A 27,336-nucleotide genomic window follows, 5' to 3' on the forward strand; every position below is an offset into this window, starting at 1 on the left:
TTAATTGGTGAGGATACTAGATTGCAAGAACAAGTAAGATCTTTTTCTAGGTCAAAGGTCAGGCTAATTAGGCCTGGAGGTAAAGATGACACCTCACTTATCTGCTGCCTAGGTGAACAGAGGGTAGATGATTTTTCTTAAAAATGAAAGTGTTCGCTGAAACTATTTTGATTTTAAATGGTTAAAATAAATCATTTAGTGTTAGAATCTAGACTTATACTGTCATGTACAATTTAAAAAGTATTTTGGCACACATCCCAGACCTTCTTCAAGGAGCTGATAGAGATGTGCTTGGTGAATCAATTCAGGGGCCTTTACTGCTATTTTTAAAATCCAGCTTTTACATTAAATAAACCAGTTTGTTATTTTGCAAGAAGTTATAATCTACTTAGAACTGTCATTCTCTGTTTCTGACTTGCAGTTAGATGGTATTTCCAAAATGTCAGATCTAGATTCTGCTTCTACCGTCACCATAATACAATGTGACAGCCAAGATATTATATCAGTACCTTTTCCATAATTAGCAATAAGGATCCTGCCAAGGGTTAACTAGAAAAGTTTCATAAATGTTTTTCTACAAATGGTCCTGAAGGCAGTATTACGCTTTTAAAATCTGCTAATGTAGCAAAGACTCATGACAACCAGGAGACAAATCTATGAGCAAAACTGTTCGGAGAGAATAGTTTTGTACTGTATGATATATGGTATGTAAATGAGCTTATTAGGACTCTCATCTATTTTATTATTGGTGACCAATTTGATAGAGGCATTTAAAAAACAATATTTCTGCCTGACTCCTAGAAATGAAGAAGATACATTGATATAATTGAGAGCAAATGATTGCATGTCGTGCCATTTAATCATGTCATTTTTCAATTGCTAGTTTTTGCACTTCACTGCATGCTTATAGAATATTTAGCTCCAATATAGATTAAGTCCCAGAGTTTGCAACTGAGCTGAGTTCCTATATTGGCTGACATCTTTTAAGTTTGGAATCAGGTAAAATATGAAGATGTCTTTTGTCCATATTTTCTTTAAAATATGCAAGTCGTCATTCATACCTCACTTGAGGTGTTTTAATTTTTTTGGCTGTTTTGAATTACTCCTGTACAATTCCAGGTTGGAAATTCTTTTTCCTTTCATATTTTTTTAAGTTTTATTTTTATTTTATTTATTTATTTTTTGGCCATGCCGCGTGGCTCATGGGGTCTTAGTTCCCCGACCGGAGATTGAACCGTGCGCCCTCAGCAGTGGACGCATGGAGTCCTAACCACTGGACCACCAGGGAATTCCCTAAAGTTCTTTTTTTTTTCTTTCTTTTTTTGCGGTACGCGGGCCTCTCACTGTTGTGGCCTCTCCCGTTGCGGAGCACAGGCTCCGGACGCGCAGGCTCAGCAGCCATGGCTCACGGGCCCAGCTGCTCTGCGGCATGTGGGATCCTCCCGGACCGGGGCACGAACCCGTGTCCCCTGCCTCGGCAGGCGGACTCTCAACCACTGTGCCACCAGAGAAGCCCTAAAGTTCATTTTTAATAGAATCATTTTTCTGATATTCACTTCCATTTTGGTTTGGAGCTAGATTTATTTCTTTTTCTCTTTTTTTTTTGACTAGATTTATTTCTGACATCATGTCTGTTAAAATCATGTTTGCCAAAAGAGCCAAAGCTGCCTGCTCAGCCCATTTCTTATCTGTGATGGCCACCATCTCCTCTACCAGAACAAGATGGCTCACACAGGTCAATACACAACAGGTTGCTCACCATTCTTTTCAGTGGGGTTTTCAGGATAATATAGATATGGGTGTGCATATTTAGAAAAAGGGTATCTTGCTTTAATACTTCCAATTTCTTTTCCCTGTTTCCTTTTTTTTCTCTTCCTATCAAAACTGTTAATCTTGCTAGGTCAGTTTATTTTTTTTAATTTATTTTTATTTTTTCTTATTTGTAACATACACTGTACACTAGGTACAGTTAAGTTAAGCACATAATTGGCTCAAGAATGGAGATGTCAGGACCAAATCTGCTGACCCCTTGCTGGAAACTTTGATAATCATTTGCCCTAATGAATGTTTCTTACTTTTGTTAAATCTCTTTATTATTTATATGATTTACATCTTTCTCAGAAAAGAGATTATCTCCCACTGTCTACTAGAATATGAGGTCCTTGAGGGCAGAAAGTTTTGTCTGTTTTGTTCACTGATGTATCTCAAACACTGAGAACAGTGCCCATTATAAAGGTGTTTAATAAATATTTGTTCAATTAATTAATTAGCATTTTTTCCACCTCTGCTATCATTAACTACCCTGGGCTTAAGAATTGCATAGGTTATAAATTCTTATCATATTTGCAGACTTAGGAATGGGTATAAGATAGACCCCTGACAGGTATATGGAAGAAGTTGTTGGCTCTCTGATCAACAGTAACTTTAAGGCTGTGGTCACTTCTGGTTAGAACTCAGGGGCAGAGATGGTTTGAAAATGTCGAAATTTTCGAAGCTTCTTCAGCTCTCTTATGAAAGGCAGGGTAGCATAGTGTTTTCATGAACTGGCTCTGCGTTCAGGTGGCATGGGTTAAAATCCTTTGCTCCTTATTTGCTGTTACTTAACCTCTCTGTGTCTCCATTATCTCACTTGTAAAATAGGTAGATGACAGCAATGTATGTCTCAGAGTGCTGTTGTGAGGATTAAATGAGTCCATACATATAAAGTACCTAAAAAATGCATAGCACACAGAAATACACAAAAAACATTTGTCATTAGTGTAGGAGATTAGTGAAAAATAACTAAGAAAATACTACTAAGAAAAGAGCTCTAGCAATTTATGGCTCAGTGATTGTTGGTTATTATTTTGCATTCAAGTAAATCTTGATTATTTGAAGCAAACACAGCATTATTTTTATTTTGTTTTGGTTCAGATCCATATAGTCAACTCAGAATCATCTTTGGTAAAGTATATGAAGTCTATCTGACATGTCAGGTCTCTCATTCTTGTACAGATACTAACACAATAGACTACAATTTCATAAGATGTATCTAAATATATATGAAACTCATCACTGCAATAATTACACTTAACTAACATTCTTCAACTCCCACATTTTCTTCAACTCCTTTTCCAGGCATGCTCTTATATATATACTTTTCTGTTATGTTTTATGATGTCTCTAGAAGTTAGGACAGCTATATTAAAAAAGGAACTGTATTTTTTTTTATCATATAGCAGAATGTTTTATCTGTTGACTGAGATTTATAGGTCTGTAGTTGTAACTGTATCCCGGGAAATTTTATAGCCATTACTTTTAAAAAAATAAATAAAAGTTCTACATTTGCATTTGTAAGTGTATTAATCAGTGTATTGATCCATGGTTGCAGAACCATGGTGACTGACTGGATGGTATTGGTAATATCGAGTCTGTTGTCATAACACACTCTAAAGGAATGGAAAATTATCTGATTATATCATCAGTTTTGTGGTTGACAATATATACCTGCCCTTAACTGAGAGATTTTTAAAAATAACAACTTTATTGAGATATAATTCATATACCATAACATCTAATTTCAAAATGTTTTTACTGCTCTGAAAAGAAACCGTTTACCTCTCAGCAGTCACTCCCTATATCCCCCGACTGCAGCCCCTGGCACCTACTAATATACTTTCTGTTTCTATGCACTTGCCTATTCTGGCCATTTCATGTAAATGAACTCATACAACACGTGGCCTTTTGTGTCCAGCTTATTATACTTAGCATAATGTTTTCATCCATGCTGTGGTATGTATCAGTACTTCATTCCTTTTTATTGCCAAAAAATATCCCATTGTATGGATATACTGTTTTTTTTTAATCTATTTATCTATTAATGGATGTTTGGGTCATTTGCACCTTTTGGCTATCATGAGTCATGTGGTTATGAATTTGTCTACAGGTTTTTGTGTGGTCATATGTTCTCAGTTCTTTTGGGTATATACCTAGGAGAGAAACTCCTGGACCATATGGTAATTCTGTTTAACTTTTTGAGGAAATGTACTGTTTTCCAAAGTGAGTACGTCATTTTGAAATTCCACCAGCAACAGATGAGGGTTCCAGTTTCTCTGTCTCCTCACCAACATATATTGATGTTTTCTGGTATATTTATTTATGTTTTATTTCCAGCCTCACACCACTGCCACCCCCCAAGACACAGGCAAATTTGCATATAAGTTCCATGAGAGCAGAAATCTTGTTGCCCACCGTTATATCCCTACCAGTGAGAACGGTGCCTGGAATATAGGAGGCACTCAAGTACATTTAGATGGATAGGTGGATAATTGAATTATTATTAACATCACATTCCACTTGAAATTCCATGCTTTTTAAAATGTTGCAAAAGTTATGGTTTCTTGGGCATTCCCTGGTGGTCCAGTTGTTAGGACCGTGCACTTTCACTGCTGAGGGCATGAGTTTGATCCCGCAAACCGAGTGGCGCGGCCAAAAAAAAAAAAAAAAATCTGTAGTTTCTTGACCTTTTCTTATGTGAATCCCCCAGCTATAATGCCTGTCCTTCTTCCCCTCCACTTTTTCGAACTTCAGCAACTTTCATGGCCTAGTTCTAGTCCTATGGATCTTTATCTACTCCAGCTGGTAATGATCTTTCTCATCTCCAAAGTCAATGCCCGTAATTTAGCATGTATATCAATTTCACATTACTTTTGGGTCACAGCCTCACTAGTCATGTGGCACATTCACTTCACTTACCTCATTTAAAACCTACAGGGCTTCCCTGGTGGCGCAGTGGTTGAGAATGTGCCTGCCGATGCTGGGGACACGGGTTCGTGCCCCGGTCCGGGAGGATCCCACGTGCCGCCGAGCGGCTGGGCCCGTGAGCCATGGCCGCTGGGCCTGCGCGTCCGGAGCGTGTGCTCCACAACGGGAGAGGCCACAACAGTGAGAGGCCCGCGTACCGCAAAAAAAAAAAAGAAACCTACCACAACCTGATGGGTTAGGTCTTATCAAAAACCTTTGCCTTGCATTGATAGCTCTCATTTTGAGTAGCCAGAGGCTTCTCTTCACAGCCAGATTACAAGCCCTTAAGATCAGGTACCACATCATATTATATGCCTCTTATCCACCAATGCCATTCCTGTAATGAAAATTATGGTGTTTGGCACATAATTGATACCCAATAAATGTTTATTGCTATAAGAAATATCATTCGTGTGATCTTTGCCAACCTTGCCCCCAAATTATGATTCCAAACCAACCAGTCAAAAGCATCTTCTGGAGAATCATAGAGGTACCAGTATAGCCTCTCATTTTTCCCACCTGCTATACATTCTTCTCAGACCATGGCTGTAGGCAGTAGCATTACCTGATGCCTTGTACCTTCCAAACAGTCATCAAGGTTTGATTACTATGTAAACTCTATGAGAGCAAAGCTTCTATCTAATTTAGCACAACGCCAAATATGTTAGAGTCATTAATTAGTAAATGACTTACTTGATAAAAATAACCAAAAGGAGTAAAATCCCCAAATACAGTACTCAAACAATCAGCATTCTTTTTTTAATTTAATTTTATTTTTATATACAGCAGGTTCTTATTAATTATCTATTTTATACATATCAGGGTATATATGTCAATCCCAATCTCCCAGTTCATCCCACCACCACCCCCCCTCCACTTTCCCCCATTGGTGTCCATACGTTTGTTCTCTACATCTGTGTCTCTATTTCTGCCCTGCAAGTCGGTTCATCTGTACCATTTTTCTAGGTTCCACACATATGCATTAATATACGATATTTGTTTTTCTCTTGCTGACTTAGTTCACTCTGTATGACAGTCTCTAGATCCATTCACGTCTCTACAAATGACCCAATTTCATTCCTTTTTATGGCTGAGTAATATTCCCTTGTATATATGTACCACATCTTCTTTATCCATTCATCAGTCGATGGGCATTTAGGTTGCTTCCATGACCTGGCTATTGTAAATAGTGCTGCAATGAACATTGGGGTGCATGTGTTTTTTTGAAGTATGGTTTTCTCTGGGTGTATGCCCAGTAGTGGGATTGCTGGGTCATAAGGTCATTCTATTTTTAGTTTTTTAAGGAATTTCCATACTGTTCTCCATAGTGGCTGTATGAATTTACATTCCCACCAACAGTGCAAGAGGGTTCCCTTTTCTCCACACCCTCTCCAGCATTTGTTGTTTGTAGATTTTCTGATGATGGCCATTATGACTGGTGTGAGGTGATACCTCATTGTAGTTTTGATTTGCATTTCTCTAATAATTAGTGATGTTGAGCATCTTTTCATGTGTTTGTTGGCCATCTGTATGTCTTCTTTGGAGAAATGTCTATTTAGGTCTTCTGCCCATTTTTTGATTGGGTTGTTTGTTTTTTTTGATGGAGCTGCATGAGCTCAGTATTCTTAATTATATTAAAATTCTGGAGATCATCAAGCAAATACTAATAATATAAAGTTATCACTGGCTGAAAAGATCTATTCGTTGATTCATTAATTTTTTTAGCCATTCAATAGCAATTAAAAAATAATTGGGGGTGGGAGGAATTGGGAGATTGGGATTGACACATGTACACTATTGATACTATGTATAAAATAGATAACTAATGAGAACATACTGTACAGCACAGGGAACTCTACTTAATGCACTGTGGTGACCTAAATGGGAAGGAAATCCAAAAAAGAGGGGATATATGTATATGTATAGCTGATTCATTTTGCTGTATAGTAGAAACTAACATAACATTGTAAAGCAACTGTATTCCAATAAAAATTAATTAAAAAAAAATTGATCACCAATGGGTGTGGTCTTTAGGCTCTTGGCTACAAGTGTGACTCCAGAATCAGAACTTACACCTTCTATTTTTATACTTCTAAAAAACTACTAAACTAGATTAATTTTCTTATCTGAAAAACTAAGTTCCTCTGTTTTCTGTAGAGCAATGTTCTGAAACTTTAACATGCATTGTAATCACCTGTAGGGCTGGTTAAACCATGCCTCATTGGGGCCCACCCCAGAGTTGCTGATTCACAAGATATGGAGTGGCACCAGGGAATTCTTGTTTCTAACAAGTTTCCAGATGATACTAATACTGCTTGGCCCAGGGAACACACTGAGAAATTTTGCTCTAGAAAATTTGGTCACAGGTAGAAGACTAAGAGAAGACAATTGCTCACCTCATGTAATTAGAATGGTAAAATACAGAAAATGCAAAAAAGAAGAAAAGCACATGAAAAAGTGTAGAAAACCCTTGCAACAAAGAGATGGAGCTGTCTGCTTTTGTATGATCCTATTTAAACTAGAAGAATGTGCCTATCTTTTCACTTCTCTCTTTTCTCTCTGTATATTTCCTCACGCCAACTACGTTGAAGGCAGGTACACATCATATACATATACAGATTGACGTTTCTTTGTTGTGCTTGCCACATAGAAGGCATATTCAATAGATATTGTTTAAACAATTGATTCATCTAGAAGGTAAAGTCATGTTTGACTTTATAAATGGAATTGCTTCATAAATAATTTTTTAATTTGACACATTACCTAAAGTCCCACCACTTTGTTTCTGTTGACCTACCTAATGATGTTACATTAACTGCTAAATAAAATTATGTAAGAGATATGGAGACAAATTTCTTTGGAGTTTCTCAGCTAGATTTAATGGTTTTCTCTCTGTGTTTACCATATACTTGGTTTTGGTATTTTTTGAATTTCATTTTCCTCCTCATGTCTTTTTTCTCTATTTAGTTCTTACATTTTATTTATTGTGCATTTTGGTTCTTGGTCTAATTGTTCTTTAATTGTAGGCTTATTTATATCCTTTTGTAATAGGAGATGACGGTATTATTTAATGTCAAGAATATGGGTGTAGATTTGACTCTTGAACAACATGTGTTTGAACTGTACAGGTCCACTTATATTCAGATTTTTTTTTAACAGTAAATACTACTGTACTCTATGATGAGTGCGTTGGTTGAATTTGCAGATGTGGAACCCTGGATACAGAGGAACCCTGGGCTGGACATAAATTATAATCAGATTTTTGATTGTGCTGGGGGTTGGTACCCCTAACCCCGGCATTGTTTAAGGGTCAACTGTACAAGTAAATATAATCATTCTATGCAATATGTGTGCATAAATACATAAATTTAATGTATAATGAAGAATAAATTACCAATATTGGAAGCTTTACATTCAGTGGTGTTAAACTGAAGCCAGTGGCAGGAATGATGTTACATCACGTTTGGCTCCATAATATGAGTGGTTTCAACAGTCAGAGAAGTTCATAAAGCAAGTCAGGAGAGGAGACAAGCCCTACATAAACCAAAAACACCCCTTTGTATCACCACTGGTGAATTGAAAATCGGATTGATCGTTTATAAGTATAAAAATCTTCCGTCTGTTGGCAGCTCTCTTATAACATGTCCAAAAAGATATGTTTAAAGGGTTGGAGATTTGTAAAGGAAAAAACAAATTAGAAATTTTGATTTTCACTTTTATATACTTCTCAACTTTTATAGCAAATATGCTTTTTGAGAAATATGAGGAAGTTGAGTAGAAGTGTAAAATAACCAAATTAAATAGAGACTTAAAAGTAGAACACCAACCTATATTCCAACAGTTGGATTCTGAAGTGATACTAAGACAATGACCTCCATACTAACAGAGATAGCTTTGTAGGAAAAAGTTCCTAAAGATTACCAAATAATAATGATACTAAATACATAACTAAGTACAAAAATAATGATAATTAAATACATAACTAAATACAAAAGCATTTGGAATATCTTTCTCTTAGATATATTGATAATTAGTTCTTCTTTCTTTTTACATTTTCTTTCCCACTTCTTTTCTTTCTACTTTTCTGGGAAGGCAATATGACTGTCCTTGGGAACCAACATGATTTCATTGGATATCAAGGACAATGCTTCAAAACTGGCAAAAATGAAAAACCTTGTAAACTTTTCTGTTCCTTACTTCCTTTTCCATCTGCTTTACTCTCTCTTTTCTCCAACACACTGGGTACTCCCAGGGTCCCAGGCTACTTGCTACTGGACCTTCTGTCCTTATAACCACAGCCACCCAACTTGGACCATCTGGCTCACATTGTTTACCTGAAGATTTCACGACTCCTCCGATAGCAACCTGCACAAACTTCTGTTGGCACCTACCTCTCTGTATTATTCTTGGTACTGTATAGTCCACCTCCAATAGACTCTCAGCTCCTTGAGAGAGGGAGCAGTAACTTGCTCCTTTTTGAAGCCTCCATGCCTGAAACAGTGCCTGGCAGATGCAAGGTGCAATACACATTTGAGGAGGTCTAGAAGGCAGGGATGAGTCTGTCTTATTTCTGTGCCTTATTTAGATTGCTTAGCTTGGGTTTCTGTTCTGTTCTCTGAAAATGTAAGCCAAAAATAGTTATAATAATCATTTTGTTCCTATGTAGTTATATTTAACATTTCTCTACGCATAGTGTACCATGGAAATAATGTGAACTCTACTGATTCTAAGAAACATTACCAGCAAGGGCACTGATTTTATTTAGTATGTGTTTGTGATTATAAATAAGCATGTACATTTTAATGGTTGTCATGGAAACACATTTATGTAAAAGAATGTTATCAGTTATATCACTTAGATGTAAAAAAGTACTGAAAAGTATGTTGGCCATGTAAAATTCTCAATGTTCCTCTCCTTTTAAAAGTAGTGTTATTTCCAAAGTGTGCATATAGAATAAATTAATCTAGAATGTACACTAAGGTCTTTGAATATTTAAAACTTTTTAAACTGAAGAATTATGGAGATCTGAAGATCAGATATTGAGTGTTTACAATGTCAACAGTTTTTAAAAACAGCTAACACAGTTTTAAAACCCATAGAATGTCATTAAGATGTGGGGTGGGGATCATCTGGATACTTAAATACTGGATACATTCTAGATACTAATAAAAAGTTATGGCCAATCACCTTTATGAAAATTTCCCCTAGCAACCTCACATGTCCTGTTTCAGAACTTTGAAAATGCCTGTGAGATGAATGAAGCCCATTTGGGCTGCTTTGTGAATATCACCTAATGTGGCTATGCTAAGTCCACACATACCTTTAGTGTCATCCATGGCAAACTCTCATTTAGCTAAGAAACATAGGGACTTTTTGTTGGCTGGAGAAATGCAGTCATTATTTTAGTCAACTTAAAATGGAGTTTTGCAAGATCCAGTTTTGTGGCATGGAAACATCTCTTGATTTTTCTAGCCCTTTATTTTTAACAGTTTAATGACAAAACACAGACAAAAAAACAAAATCTTCAACATGTGTGTATATTCATAGAACTCATCTGAATCAATCCCAGTTGGCTATATTATTATCTTGAAGTGTTTAATATTGGGCCAAAAAATGGCAGATATTAAGTGGGCTTGATAGTTTGACTTGCTCAACAGTTGTTCTAGAGCAAGAGAGCAAATTATTGAAGGGAGTGTGTGTGCATGTGTGTGTGTGTGTGTGTGTGTGAGAGAGAGAGAGAGAGAGAGAGAGAGAGAGAGAGAGAGAAATAGAGAGAAGGAGAGAGAGAGAGAATGCATGTGGGGAGGGTCAGTTAGCAGGATTGGGAGAGGTAATGGAAACAATGCTTATTGCTTTGGTAGACCCTCAAGTTTTATCTTTGAATGTGTAGGGGTTTCTCCTCATTCAGCATTGAACTAATGAATAGCATCAGTAAAGAAATTTGTCAGATCTGGTCATTCTATCAGGAGTTATATAGGAAAATAGTAATGATCCCTAGGAAAATAAATAAGGGTAAGTTCAAGAAACATAACAAAAAATGCTGTACTGGTATAAACTGAATAATAAAATTCCTAGTCATATTTTGCTGTAAATAGTGGTATGGGAATTTGTCATTCACCTTATTTAAAATTCAAAAATATTAAAGGTACAGGGTTCTCTCATTACAGAAATAAGAGAGTTCCAGCTATTACTGAGTTAGGGTTGTTTAAATGGCTATAGCATGTATTATATCAATAAGTGGAACATCTGTATGAGACGTCCACCTGCTGGTCTACTACCACTCTGCACATTTCAATGAACTGCACTTAATCATCTTAAGACTTCTTCTAATGAAGACTTATCTAGATTAACATTTTAAGCACAAATACTTTTAGGCATTAAAACTCTAGCACTAAATGAAATTGCATTGTCTTGTGTATCCTTGTTGATTAATAAGCAATCTGTTAACTGTTAGAACAGTCCAATTGTGGCAGTAGAAGGAGATTAGTAATTCAGTGATGTTTGTGGATATAATCAGTTTCTCCCAAAGGCTTTGAATTAGAGTATCACTTACACACTGTCCGTAGGCAAAGAAGAGATATAATACTTTTAGACATGTGTACTCACTATTTTGCTTGAATCGTTCCGCTTAGGGTCACTGCAGCAATACAAATGCTTCTGGGGGCAAAATCTTACTTTGATGCATGCATATCCTTAAATAGTGTGAATGTCTATTAAAAGAAACACGCAACTAACAAATAATGCATTAATAATCCAGTACCCTAATTTCTGTTTTCAGAACATTATTGCTTTGTTAATCAAGTTTCGGAAGAGAAATGTTGCTTATCATTTTTTTCAAACAATAGCTGTTATATATCAATTTTTTTGCAATCTTATTTAACTTATTTTCCAGCCTAGAAAAGTAAACTTTTGGCTCCAGAGAATCTAGGAGTAAATTTGGAAATACTCCATTTCCTTTTGGAGGACTTTTCTGTCTTTTGTGTTTCCTATGACCTTGAATCAAAGCATGTCAACCTGTTTGGCATAAATGCTTTATTTCATTAAGTTAATCACCTAGATATCAAGGTGGGACCCAACATTTTAGATGTAGAAATCAGTTTAAAAAAAAAAAAAAGGGAAGAGGAATGAGATACAGCTAAATTCATTGGCATCAGTTGGGTGTCTGTAGAAGATCTCTAATCCAAAGGCAACTCCAGAGTCCTTCTTGTCCTATTGTTCGCAGCTGAGCATATCACTACAATTTAAAATTATGGTGGAAGAGGGTGTTTTATGTTTTAGGGAAATGGGCCCTAGAAACACTAATGGATCGGTCCCTCTTTCTGTTGCAGTCCCTCTGTTGTGAAATAAAGCAGCGACGTCGTGGAGTGGCCTCCATCCTGCGATTATGCCAACATCTTCTGGATGACCGGGAGACCTGCAATCTGAACGCGGACCACCAGCCCATGCAGTTGATCATTGTAAATCTTGAAAGAAGGTGGGAAGCCATTGTCATGCAAGCCGTCCAGTGGCAAACACGGCTACAAAAGAAGATGGGAAAGGAACCTGTGAGTGATGATTTCTTTTTTAAAGCATAATGCTCTCTCATTTTTCTTAAAAAGAAATTCTTTCAGGGCTTGGAAAATGTGTTCATCTTACAAGTGGTTTTGCTAGCTAAATCTCTAACCGCTAAAAGAAACTGCTTTTATCATACAACAGAGATTCATTTGCCTACCGATAAGATGCATTTTAGTCTCATTGTCTTTTAAAAAATTCATATGGAGACTTTGCTTAACCTTACCAAACTAAGGTTTGGTAAACCTCACCAACAATATCATTAATCATACAATACCCCATGAAGATTTTGCTAGGAGGTGGTTTACCACTCTCAGAGCATATGGAGCAGTGTGTATGCTTTACAGACAAGGCAACAAAGTATACAGTTTACCTTTTCTTTACATGATATGAATTAACACCATCCACGTGTAAAACAATCTCCATTGCTCCTGCTTAGAGCTCCTTCCAATACAGTTGCGTTGCTGAGAACTAGCAAGTTTCCTCTGAGAGTTTTAATGCAGTGCTCAAGGTAGAAGAGGTCGGGACCCCTTTTAAGAATTTTCCAAATTGACTGTAAATGCAAGCTGTTGCTAGATGAAGGAAATATATATATATAACTAGAGTTGTTTTATTATAATGTAGAATACACACTTGTCCAGAAAACCTTAAGGGAGAGGATTTATTGATAAAAAGATTACATTCTCCAAATGACCTTGAAGTTAGTGTCTGTTAGTTGAAGGCCTAATTCTCATGTTTGACTCACATAAATGAAATACACACACACATACATACATACATACATACAATGGAAATTTTTTCTTGAGTATTTATATTATCAGTTCTATGTCTTTGGAAAGTTCAAGATTCAAAATTGTAAAATCAAGTATAATAATCCTGCCACTGAAAAACAGGCTTCTCCTATGAATTCTAATTTTAACAATACCTAAATATTTAGGTTATCTGATGTGTTTGGCATTGGGGACTGGGAACAGAAGGGACAATGAAGCAGTAAGCCTTCTCACTCTTTTTGCATCTGTAGTTATGTTGAGTCTAGGGGGTGATTTTATCCTCAATAGTTCACTTTAATTGTTTTGCGCTGAAGTCATTAAATTTCTTAAGACTTCCAAGTTATTACCAGTAATCAGATTCTATATAATTGGATGTCTTTTCTTGAAATGACCTATTTGTTGTGAAGCTATTTAGCTAGAGTGTTTTCTTTTCTTTTCTTTCTTTCTTCCTTTCTTTTTCTTTCTTTTCTTTCTTTCTTTCTTTCTTTCTTTCTTTTTCTTCCTTCCTTCCTTCCTTTCTTTCTTTCTCTCTTTCTTTCTTTCCTTCTTTCTTTTTCTCTGAGTGTTTGAAAGCATAGAAGAGGTTATTTTTTATTCTATAGTTTGAAACATCTAAGCATAGTAGTGGTGATAATAAAATTTACCCAAAAACCAACTGCACCTGGAGAAGCTCTTAACATTTTGGAAGCATTCAAGCTTTGGAGGAAACAAAACTGGGTTTCTTTGGAGATTTATTTGAAATCGTATGATGAGGGATGCAGGACTGGATCTCTGCAGACTAGCTGTAGACATTTTTATCCTACTTCTGTGGTAAAGGGGTAAGCTTTAGTTTTGAAACCCTGGCTGCTTCTTAGAGGCTCAAACTACTACAGAGAGGTAGATAAAAATTGCAGATGGACAAAACACCCCCTTTTCTTTAGGTTGGCTGCTGAATGTTAGGTTTTCTGGAATGATGAGGTAGCAAATAAGGTCCTCTGTGCTAAACAAGATTGAAAATCACTCGAGAAAGGGATAGAAGAGTATCGAGTGGCACTAATGCCAGCAATACAATGAACACCATGTACCTCATTACATTGGAGATATTTCTTGCTCTGATCTCTGTTGGTTGGGTAAAGAGTCCAAGTTGCTTTGATGGGCAAACAAGTATTTTACCAATGTGGGACACTGCCTTTGTAGAGACTCAGAAGCCTCTAAGTGGTCTGTTTGCTTTTTTATCCTATGTCCCCACCCCTATGCCATCCCCTTCTTGTGTACAGGGACTTTCACTGCTATATTTCCAGGGCCTGGGACATTCCTGCATATAGTAGATGTTTAATAGACATTTGCTAAATGAATGAATACAAGCTTTCAATTGATAAATTTTGTTTCATTCTGGCATTTGGTTTGGAGTTACTATTTCTATATTAATTCTCAATGTTCATATCCTCACAAAATGGCTTTGAGTGTTATGTTCCTATGTGAATATTTCACCTTTGTGAGATCACCAAGGAGATACCTTTTAACCTTTATTCTTGCCTGGTAGGGTCAGTTTTTCCAAGTTTTAAAGTATGATATGAAGTTCCCCAGGGTACACTCTCTTTTCTTCAAATTATATCTGAAGGAAATTCTCTATGAGGTATTGAATAAAGTCATTCTGAAAGTGTGGGCTATGTTCTGGCACTTAGAATTAGAAGCTCTAATTCTATCTCTGTGTTGTAAAATTTCCTTAGTCACTTTGGAAATAGCCTGTATAAGAGATGTCACCTAATCATCTATCCCATGCTCCTCATTTTTCATGTTACATCTGTTTGTGTGATGATTTAATTACTGTTGGTCTTCTCCACTAGTCTGAAGAAGGCAGCCACACGCCAGTTTCTGCTCACCTTTACATTCCTAAAAGCCCTACATAGTATGCAGGACTTAACAGGTACTCCATAGTATTTGTTAAATAAGTGAATTTTCTCTAAGTGATGCTCTATAGTAATCAGTGTTAGAGATTTAAAGGTAAACAAAATATCCTCCTTCTCCTCAAAAAGTATAGTTAATACAAATATGCAAATAACTATGATGCTAGGTCTATTGAGGTAATTATGCACTTCAAGCTTACAGTTAATACTGACAAAAATATGGAAACTCTTTCCATAGTATTCAGGAGAATTCAGATAAATGTACAAATGTCAATTAAGCAAGCTTCTCTGTTTCTCCTTACTAGGTAAATAATGAGTCTCTCTCTCTCTCTTTTTTAACTGGAAGAAAGCAAGAGATCTTATATTAAATTCTGGAAGTTAAAACAGACAAAACCCAAAAGCATCTTTCTCCCTTATCATCAAGATTTGAAATTGCATAATTATTTGACATTACACCTTGTTCTTTCTACATTCAAGCTCTTTTCCCAGACTTATTTGGTTTATTTCTGTTACCTGTAAAAAATGATCTCTGTCTATACTTTTTACTCTTTAATTCTAATTTTCATTTGAATCATATGTTATTATTTCTAGTCTCCTGCCTTCTTTCTATGATCCAGGCTCCACATTTTGGCTAGCAATACCATGTGCCTGAGTTACCTTAGATCATCCCACTTGCCAAAATAGCGTTCTGAATTTGTGATGTGTTAGTTATAGAGAATCAGGATTTTTTCTGTTAAAAGTTTGAATCTCATTTCCTACAATAGATGCTAATTAAAATATATGAGACAACCATGGAAACACCAAGAATCCATACCAATAATTCATACATCTACTCATATTAATCATTAGCAAAGAGAAGATAACTTATTGATGAAGGCCATAGGCCTTCTTCCTCTAAAAATGCATGGGCAGACTTCCACTTCCAGCCAGGATTGAGTAAAGGACCAGGACCCTTCTACCTGAAACAATTTAAAAGCTGGGAAAAATCACAATTTTAAGACCTTGGATACCAGGCAATGAAGAGATGTGAAATGATTGAAGTGATACTATGATTACTCAAATTTCTGCCTAGACAGAGTTTTCAGGTCACGGTGTGCAAAGAGGAAATCCATGCAGAGCCTAGCATTATCCCTGGGTTGAGGGGACAGGTCTGGGAGTCTGAGGAGGACAAGGCAGCTAAAGTTGCTACAAGGCATAGTACCAGAGAGGAGAGAGCTGCACAGAGAGATGACTCTAGAGCTATGCAGAGGGATCCTTTTAAATCTTCAGCAGAAGAAACCACCTGAAAAAATTATAGGGAACAATCCTTGGAGCTGACACACAGCTGGAAATAGTTCCTTTTCCCATCAGTCACAGTAGAATCCTTATTATTCACAGGGCATGTGACACAGTATCAAGAACAGTTTTACCTTAGTAATGGGGCAAAATTAGATTAAATGCTACTCTAGTCTTGCCCAAAAAGCTTAAAAGGAAGACCTGAAAGGATCAAACTCTTTCAAAGTTATTTAACTATATCCCAGTTACAAAACTCAAGAATGCTTATAAGCATCTAAGTATCCAGCATACAGCAAGGTAAAATTTATAGTGTCTGGCATCCAGTCCAAAGCTTCCAGTGTACAAAGAAGAAGTATAATATCTTTGAAAATGAGGAGAAAATTCAATTAATAGAAACAAATCCAGAAATGACATATTATAGATTTAATAGACAAGAACGTTAAAAGTTATTTTTTTACATTCCATACATTCAAGAAACTAGAAAATATATTGAGCTTATTTAGTAGAGACATTGAAGATATCTGTCTAAAATCAAACTTCTACAGATGAAAACTATAATAACTGAGATAAAAAATACCCTGGCTGGTATTAACAACCAAGTAGACAGTGTGGAAGCAACAATTCATAAACCTGTAAACATAGTGATAGAAACTGTCAAAAATGAAACAAAGAGGAAAAAAAAAGACAAAAACAAAAGCATAGCATTAGTGAGCTGTGAGATAACTTCAAGCAGCCTAATGTATATGTAATTGGAATCCCTGAAAAAAGGGCAGAGGGAGAAACAATTTTTGAAGAAATAATGGCCCCAATTTTCCAAATTTGATGAAAACTATAAACCCACAGATCCAGAATGTCAACAAACCTTAAGCACAAGAAACATGAAAAAAACTACACCAAGGGGTATTCTGTTCAAATTGATTAAAACCAGTGATAAGAGTATCTTCAAAGTATCTAGAGGAAAAAGGTACATTATATACAGAAGAATAAGAAGGAAGAGTTATAGCATATTTTTTTCAGAAATAATACAAGTCAGAAGATAGTGGAACAACATCTTTAAAGTATTGGAAGAAAACAACCCAGAATTCTATACACAGAGAAAATACTATTCAAAAAGGAAAACAAAAATAAATGGTTTTCAGATAGCAAAACTTTAAAAAAAATCAGCAGCAGCAGAACTGCAAGAAATGTTAAGGGAAACCCTTACAGGAAAAAAGAAAATGGTATTAGTGGAGGCCTGAGTCTGCACAGAGAAATGAAAAGCACTAGAAATACTTACTGTGTGGGTTAATATGAAATGTCTTTTTTCATCTTATTTAAATCTCTTTAAATGATTAATAGGTTATTTAAAGCAAGATAATAACAATGTATTATGGGATTTATAACATATGTAGAAGTAGAACATATGACAAAAATATCACAAAGGCCAGGAAATGGAACTATACAATTGTATGGTTCGTATATTAAGTATAGTATCACTTAAAAATATATAGTATCACTTAAAGATGGATAAGTGGTATAGAATGGTATAGAATCACTTAAAGATAAATAAGATAAAAATACATACTATGATTCTTTAAAAACACAAGAAGCTATAACAAATAGGCCAACAAAGGAAAGAAAAGGAAATCATTTTAAAATATCACACACAATGCAGAAAAAGAGGAAAAATAGGAATAAAGAACAGATGTAATAGACAGAAAACTGAACCAAATGCATCAATAATTCTGTTAAACATAAATGGACTAAAACCCCCAATTAAAAGGCAGTAATTAACAGATTGCATTAAAAAAGCAAGACTGAACTATATGTTGCCATTTTAATTATAAAGAAAAATTAAGTTAAAAGTAAAAGGATAGAAAAATATATATTAAGCTAATGCAATCAAAAGAGAGTTGGAGTGTCCATATTAATATTAAACAAATTAGAGTTCAGAGCAAAGAATATTACAAGGTGTAAAGAAAGATATTTCTTAGTGATAAAGTGCTAATCAATCAAGAGGACACACCATTACTAAATGTTTGTGCTGTAGTAACAAAACTTACAAATTCATAAATCAAGTACTGATACAATTACAGAAAGATAAGAATATACAATTTGGGGCAGAGATTCCAATACTTTTCTCAATAATCGATAGTACAAGTAGACAGAAAATCAGTAAGGATATAAAAAACTTGAATCACACCGTAAATCAACTTGACCTAATTGACATTTAAAACACTCCATCCAACAATAGGAGAATATACATCCTTTTCAAGTGTTGACAGAACATCTACCAAAATTGACTCTCTTCTGAGCCACAGAGCAAATCTCAAATTTAAAAAACATTCTTATTACACCCTGTTCTCTGACTATGACGGAATTAGTTTAGAAATAAATACTAGAAATATATTGGAAAAGTCCTCAAATATAAGGAAACTAAATAACACACTTATCTACAACTCCTGGGACCAAGAAGAAATGAAAAAGGGAAATTAGAGATTATTTTGAACTGAATAGAAATAGAAAAAATATTAAAATTTGTACCAACGAAAATTTGCCACCAAAATAATAATCTTAGTTTTCACATTTATGCAACTAGAGAAAGAAAAATTAATCACAAAGTAAGTAGAAGAAAGTAAATAATAAAGTTTACAGCAGAAGTCATTGAAATTTAAAACAGAAAAAAGTTAATGAGGAAGAAAGCTGGGTGTTTTTTGTTTTGAGATCAATGAAACTAATAAAGCTCTAGCAAGACCGATCAGGGAAAAAGGAGAAAAGAAACAAATTATCATTATCAGGAATAAGAGATAGACATCACTACAGATTCTACTAATATAAAAGAATATAAAGGAAATACTATGAATAATTTTATGCCATTAAATTCAATTATTTAAATAAAATATACAAATTCCTTAAAAGTTGCAAACAGTAGACATTTACTCAAAAGGAAATACACAACCTGAATAGCTCCATATCTGCTAAATAAATTAAACCATTAGCTTAAAATTTCCCTACAAAGAAAACTCCAGGCCTAGACAGCTTTATGGGTAAAGTCTCCCAAATAGTTAAGGAAGAAATTATACTAATTTTATGCAAAACCTTCCAGAAAATTGAAAAGGAAGAAATACTTCCCAACTCAGCATTACTCAAAGACATTACAAGAAAACTACTGACCAGTATCCCTCATGAATATAGATAAAGAGATTCTTAATAAATTTTTATCAAATAATCAATGTTATATAAAATAGATAACACATTATGACCATGTGAGGTCTAGAAATGCAAAATTAGTTAGAAAAAAAATAAGTGTGATTCACCACAAAGAGAAAGGGAAACTACATTCCAGGGTATGCAGAAAAAGCATTTGCCAAAATCCAACATCCTTCCTGATAAAAGCTACATCATACTTAGTGATAAAACACTGAACACTTTTCTTCTAACATAAGAGGAACATGGTAAGAAGGATGTCCATTTTCACCATTTCTATTCAGCATTGCACTGGAAGTTTTAGTTAGTGAAATAAAGCAAGAAAAAGGAATTAAAGACATGCTGCTTGGAAATTAAGGAGCACAGTTATCTTACTCATAAACTCTATGGTCATCTATGTAGAAAATGCTATGGAATCTCCAAAAAAGATCCTAGAGCTAATAAAGGATTTAACAAGGCTGTAAGATACAAGATCAATATATAAATATCAGTTGTATTTTTTATATACTATCAATTAACAATCAGAAACTGAAACTAAAAACAATATCATTTACAATAGCAGCAAAAATATGAAATGTTTAGGGATATATCTAATAAAAATATGGAAGACCTATATGCTGAAAACAAAATATTGCTACAAAATATTACTGAGAGAAATTATATAAGTGAGTGATGAACACTATACTATACACTATATGCTATACTATGTTCATGGATCAGAAAGCACAATATTATTATTATTATTTGTTTTAATTTTATTGGAGTATAGTTGCTTTACAGCGCTGTGTTAGTTTCAGGTTTACAGCAAAGTGATTCAGTTATACGTACACATATATTCATTCTTTTTTAGATCCTTTTCTCATATAGGTTATCACAGAATATTGAGTAGAGTTCCCTGTGCTATACAGTAGGTCCTTTTTGGTTATCTGTCTTATATATAGTAGTGTATGTACGTTCATCCCAACTCCTGATTTATCCCTCCTCCACCACGTTTCGCCTCTGGTAAGCATAACTTTGTTTTTGATATCTGTAAGTCTGTTTCTGTTTTGTAAATAAGTTCATTTGTATCATTTTTAAAATTAGATTCCACATATGAGTGATATCATATGATATTTATCTTTGTCTGACTTACTTCACTTAGTATGATAATCTCTAGGTCTACCCATGTTGCTGCAAATGACATTATTTCATTCTTTTTTATGGCTAATATTCCACTGTATATATGTACCACATCTTTATCCATTTTGTGGACATTTAGCTTGCTTCCATGTCTTGGCTATTGTAAATAGTGCTACAGTGAACACTGGGGTGCATTATCTTTTTGGATTATGGTTTTCTCCAGGTATATGCCCAGGAGTGGGATTGCTGGATCATATGGTAGTTCTATTTTTAGTTTTTTAAGGAACCTCCATACTGTTCTCCATAATGGTTGTACCAATTTACATTCACACCAACAGTGTAGGAGGGTTCCCTTTTTTCCACACCCTCTCCAGCATTTATTTTTTGTGGACTTTTTGGTGATGGCCATTCTGACCAGTTTGAGATAATACCTCATTGTAGTTTCGATTGCATATCTCTGATAATTAGTGAGGTGGACATCTTGTCATGTGCTCTTTGGCCATCTGTATGTCTTCTTTGGAGAAATGTCTATTTAGATCTTCTGCCCATTTTTTGATTGGGTTGGGTTTTTTTTTGACATAGAGCTGCATGAGCTGTTTGTATATTTTGAAGATTAATCCCTTGTCAGTCACTTCATTTGCACTTTCTCCCATTCTGTGGGTTGTCTTTTCATTTTGCTTGTGGTTTCCTTTGCTGTGCAGAAGGTTTTAAGTTTAATTAGGTCCCATTTATTTATTTTTGTTTTTATTTTCATTACTCTAGTAGGTGGATCAAAAAAGATATTGCTGCAATTTATGTCAAAGAATGTCCTGCCTATGTTTTCCTCTAAGAGTTTTATAGTGTCTGGCCTTACATTTAGGTCTTTAATCCATTTTGTATTTATTTTTGTGTATGGTTTTAGAGAATGTTCTAATCTCATTTTTTTACATGTAGCTGTCCCGTTTTCCCAGCACCACTTATTGAAGAGACTGTCTTTTCTCCATTGTATATGCTTGCCTTCTTTGTCATAGATTAATTGACCATAGGTGCATGGGTTTATTTCTGGGCTTTCTATCCTGTTCCATTGATCAGTGTTTCAGTGTTTGTGCCAGTACCATACTGTTTTGATTACTGTAGCTTTGTAGTATAGTCTGAAGTTAGGGAATCTGACTCCTCCAGCAACGTTTTTCTTTCTCAGAATTGCTTTGGCTATTTGGGGTCTTTTGTATTTACAAATAGATTTAATTTTTTTTTTTTTTGCTCTAGTTCTGTGAAAAATGCCACTGGTAATTTGATAGGGATTGCATTGAATCTGTAGATTGCCTTGGGTAGTATAGTCATTTTGACAATATTGATTCTTCCAATCCACGAACATATTATATCTTTCCATCTGTACATGTCATCTTCAATTTCTTTCATCAGTGTATAAGAGTATAGGTCTTTTGTCTCCTTAGGTAGGTTTAGTCCTAGGTATTTTATTCTTTATGATGTGATGGTAAATAGAATTGTTTCCTTAAGCACAATACTATTCAGATATCAATTCTCCTCAGATTTATCTATAAAGTCAACTTAATACAAATGAAAATCCCAGTTATGTTTTTGGTAGAAATTTATAAGCTGATTCTAAAATTCACATGGAAATGCAAAGAAACGGGAATAGCCAAAACAGTTTTATTTTATTTTATTTTATTTTAAATTTTTATTTTATATTGGAGCATAGTGGATTAACAATGTTGTGTTAGTTTCAGGTGTACAGCAAAGTGATTCAGTTATACATATATTTGTATCTATTCTTTTTCAAATTCTTCACCCATTTAGGTTATTACAGAATATTGAGCAGAGTTCCCTGTGCTATACACTTGGTCCTTGTTGGTTATCTATTTTAAATGTAGTAGTCCCAAAAAGTTTTTTAAAAAATGAATAAATTTGGAGGACTTACAGCTCCTAATTTCAAGACTTACAATAAAGCTATAGTAGTCAAGAGAATATGGCATTAGTGTCAAAGCCAAGAAATAGATCAGGATAGATATTTCAGAACTAGAGCTCCACATAAATGGTTAATTGGTTTTTGACAAAGGTGCAAAGACAATTCCAAGGATAGTCTTTCAACAAATAATCCTGGACTAACTGAATATCTGTATGCACATATATGAAATTGAACAATATATTGCACCATATACAAAAATGAGTCAAAATGGATCATAAACCTATATGTAAGATGTAAAAATTTAGAAAAAATATTATAGGGTAAAATCTTTCTGACCACTGGAAGAATCATAAAACGTAGAGGAAGCTTTTTGGAGTAATAGATATATCCATGATCTTGATAGTATGGTGGTTTTGTGCATGTATTCATATGTCAAAACATATAAAATTGTACATTGTACATGTCATGCAGTTTATTTTATGCCACTTATTTCTCAATAAAATGTTTTAAAAAACACATGGGCAGATACAGAATTTTACATGTAATTACAAATGGGTGGATAGATTACCTCGAAGCCCGACAGTGAGAATCCTTCCCTGGGAGTAAGTAAATAAAAATAAGCAATCATTTTCTGAAGAACCAAAATAATAATAATAGTAGTAATTATAATAGCTAACACAGCACTTAATATGTGTCAGGCACTTTTCTAAGTGATTTACATTTTAAGTCATTTAAAAGTTTTGATAACCGTATGATATATGTAGTATTATTCTCTTAATTTTACACACTGAGGCAAAGAAGGTTTCAGCAACTTGTCCAAAGTAACCCAGCTAGTTTGTAACTGATCTGGCATTCAGATATAGGCATTTTGGCATTTTCACTCCAGGGTCAGTGTCCTGAATCAACATCCTAAATTGTCTCTCTAAGATGAAGCCTTCTTTAATGATAAGGGTGGTGTGTATGCCACCACTTTTCTTTTCAAATCAAGTATAATAATAGGACTTTCATAAATACAAATTGAGCCTAGTGGATTTTGAAATTAAGTAATCCCATTTTTCCAATACAGTTTAGGAAATCATGGATCAAATTTCTTCATTATCATAGGTGATATCTAAAGAAGTTTTCATTGCCAAAAATCAATCATATCTAACTGGGCTAGGAAAAGCAGTACTTTTAAAAAATAAGAACCTTAAGAAAGCAGAGTAAATAAGCATTTTCCCATTCAAAGTACTAGAAAAACTAGAAAAGAATTTGGGCTGCCATGTGTGTTGGTTGACCACTGATAACTCATTAACACTTATTTAAGCATTTCCTCTAGGTATTTGAGCTTCTTATTAAATTTACACATTCTTCACAGAAACTCCTGACATTCATGGAATTTGTCTCAAGAAAGCCAGTTTTCCAGAAGTGATTTGTATGTATCACAAATCAAATTTCTTTATTCAAGTGCTGTCTCAATAAAACTTCTATCTACCAGACAGGTTCAGTCTAATATAGATCCGTTCCCTCAGGGGAATTCACAAAGTTGGTAACACAAGAAAGTTTTGTATATCTTAAGGAAATGTATTTCTCAGTTTATTTTATTTTCTCATGTTAATTTTGTTTGTTTGATTGTCTGGCAAAGATCCCTCTAAAAAACTAAGTAGTATAAGGATTACTCACTATGAGGACAGGACTGTTTGTTATTTGCTAGCAGTATTGAACGTGTACCATGTCCTGGTCACTGGGTTACCATTTTTCATACATTATCTCATTTAATATTCATAACAACTTGAAGAAACTAAATTTTTGAAAGATTAAGTAAATTGTGCAAGGTCATAGAGCTAGTAAGTGGAGGAAGAAGATCTGGATCCATGCATACCTGATTCTAGGCCTTTCAGCTCTTTCAGCTCTTAAAGGGTCTATCGATATAATTCTTTATTGAAGTATAGTTCATTTACAATATTGTGTTAGTTCCAGGTGTACATCAAAGTGATTCAGGTATCCATCTGTACATCAGGTGATTCAGGTAGATTCTTTTTCAGATTCTTTTCCCTGTTAGGTTATTACAAAATGTTGAGTACAGTTCCCTGAGTTCCCTGTGCTATACAGTAGGTGCTCGTTGGTTATCTGTTTTATATATAGTAGTATGTACATGTTAATCCCAACTTCCTAATTTATCCCCCTCACCACATTTCCCTTTGGTAACCATAAATTTGTTATGGTCAATAGTTTTTACTCCAAAAATACTTCTAAAAGTAATAGAATGATTTTATGTAAAACTCTTTTGAGTTTGCTGTTGAATCCAAAGATAAAAATGAAGGGAAAAATGACCTGACATTAATACATGTATGAGGCTTAGATGGTAAAGTATTTTCAAAGTGTTGCAAATATAAGGCTCTTTGGGTGTTGATTTGGCAGTGAAGTTTGGGATTCTGTCATAAATATACCTGTCCTGCCAGTCTTTAAAAGATCTTTGTACAGTACAACTCCTCCTTTTACCAACTCAGTTTCTTCTATCATCTATCTGCAGCATATGGATGGATGCTGTACCTATTTGAAAATACTCAAAATAAATCAAGACATAAATTAATAAGTGAAAGGATAGAAGATGTTCTTTGGTTTTCAGAAATCTGAGAGTGTGATTATTTTTTTGAAAAAAGAAAACCTGGTGAAGATACAGAGATCATTCTCAGCAAATGAAACTCGTTTGACGAAGTGTCAAAGTGTATTTATTGATGATGTCCCCAAATAATGTCCTAATTCACTCCTGGATTTATTGTGGAGAAATATCCAGGAGTCATTCATAATACCTGAGGACACCACTAGCATTAAATGGGTAGATGTGGGATGACAACAGCTAGGCATAGAGCAATCTATGTCTTGTCTCCCACAAACACCAGTAGTGTCCCATTAGGAAACATTATATGATGTAACCATTTCAGGGTGCTCTTACCGTCACCTTCATGCTGGGGACAGATCTCTGTAAAATACTATTGTGCTTATATTGTATGTCTGTAAAGTACACAGTATAGCTCTGCTTAGCTCTTTTCAAAACCCAAACCTTTATCTAAAGAGGAAGAAAACTTTTGTCTTTTCTATCTCAGTTTCCTCTCCTGTCTAACTCATCATATAAGGCCTCTGAATGGTCCCATCAGTATTTTCTTACCTAGAAGAAGTAGTTACCAATAGCAAATAAATCATTCTTGCTTTCCATACAAGTGTTTTAAAAAGAAGTAACCTGTATTCCTTTGAAATACCTTTATTTCAGCAAGGGTGCCTTTGAATCCTTAGTGTATTTAGGGTTTTAAGTTTTTATTCTTCACAAAAATATTTTTTTCCTTTTGCCCTGTCACTCCAGAGCTCTAGCATTGAAAACACAACCTTGTGTTCAGAAAACCCCTGCATATTTATTGGCCTTGAAAGTATGCAACACATCTAGCCACATAATTGAAAATAATAAGGCCACGATAAATGGGATGGCCCCAGGGTAAAACACCCAAGGGATTCAATTGGTGTCGCTTTGCATCAATGTCCATGCATCATGGTAATTGAGGTAACATAACCAATTACCACATTTTAATTAGAGTTCTAAGAACTTGAGAAAATTTGCAATGATGAGACAGCTCACTTTAAAAAGAAAAAAAAGCAAAGAAAGAAAGAATGAAAGAAAATTGGGGGGGAGAATCCCACATATTTTGTTACCCAAGCTTGTTTCTTGCAAGAATAGGTTACATAACATGATGTTTTGTGAGTCTTCTTTATATCTAAAGCTTTTTCTCTCTCTCAATCTTATTATTTGGTGATGCATTTTGAGATACCAAGTATTTTAAAATGCCATTTTGTGACTAAAGCAATAGCATTCTCACCCTATTATGACTGATGATTTTAGAAACTTATGACCAAAGAAATTCCCTAGAATATGCCTTGGCTTATAATTTCATTTCCCATCTAAGTGTTTCTCACCATCATAATTTAGGGATTTATTCTAAGTTTTAAGTCAGTGTCTGAACACAGTGACACATTATTAAATTACATATTTCTCTGGCTCTGGTTGCTAAACAAAAATAGACCTAGATTCCACCCCCCTCAAAATTAAAAGCAGAAAGAATTACAGCATTTAGAAAATAATTTTGACTTGTGGCAATTATTTTTATAACGGTAGAGTTTAAGTGAAAAACCTCCTGTAAAATTTTAGTGCTGCTACATAATCAAGTAATTATGTAATTACTTATACTTAATTACTTACAAGAGAGATGGTTGTTAAAAAAATCTTTATACATGTCAAAAACAACTTTCTTCCTTTAGAGTATTTCTAGCCAAGCTTCAAATACCAAATCTCTTTTAAAAGTAGTTTCCAATAGATTTATTTTTCTTTCATATATCCCTTACCATTTTTCTTCGATGTATGAAAGTGCATTATATACAGCTCTACATGTCCTCTCTCCTGTTTCCACTCATAATAGCCAAGAAAAAGGAAGGAAGACAGGGAAAGAGGGGCAGAGGGAGGGTGGAAAGGGAAAGGGGGAAAGGAAGAAAGAAGGAAAGAAACAATTTTAAATTACAGTTGAAGATCTTGAGGTTAAATATAAGAAACGTGTCCTTAATGTGAGCATTTCCAGTAGACAGAGTAAATTTTCAAGAGAAGTTGAGGAATTTTCTTTCCTTGAGTATTACAATAGAATGTGGTGACTAAGAGCTTGGGCCAGACTTTGCCACTTAGTTTCTATGTGATTGTGGCAAATTATTTAACTTTTTATGCCTCATCTTCTTCATATGTGAGATGGAGATAACAGTAATACCTACCTTGGGTTTGATAAGGTTTAAATGAATTAATAGGTGAAAAGTTCTTTGAACAACTGCTGCCACAGGGTCAGTAAAT

At 34.7% G+C, this 27,336-nt stretch overlaps 1 protein-coding gene across 7 annotated transcripts in view; it reads left to right on the top strand.

The window, feature by feature from the left end:
- AKAP6 (A-kinase anchoring protein 6) overlaps positions 1–27,336 on the top strand; it is a 643,220-nt gene that overhangs the window by 574,961 nt on the left and 40,923 nt on the right. For all 7 annotated transcript variants that reach the window (XM_032622554.1, XM_032622560.1, XM_032622555.1 and 4 more), the window contains one exon: positions 12,111–12,326. In XM_032622554.1, the coding sequence (XP_032478445.1) occupies positions 12,111–12,326 (216 nt within the window). The remainder of the gene's footprint in view (positions 1–12,110; positions 12,327–27,336) is intronic.

The sequence above is a fragment of the Phocoena sinus genome, chromosome 2 (assembly GCF_008692025.1).
Source record: "Phocoena sinus isolate mPhoSin1 chromosome 2, mPhoSin1.pri, whole genome shotgun sequence".
In the NCBI taxonomy this organism is placed as follows: domain Eukaryota; kingdom Metazoa; phylum Chordata; class Mammalia; order Artiodactyla; family Phocoenidae; genus Phocoena; species Phocoena sinus.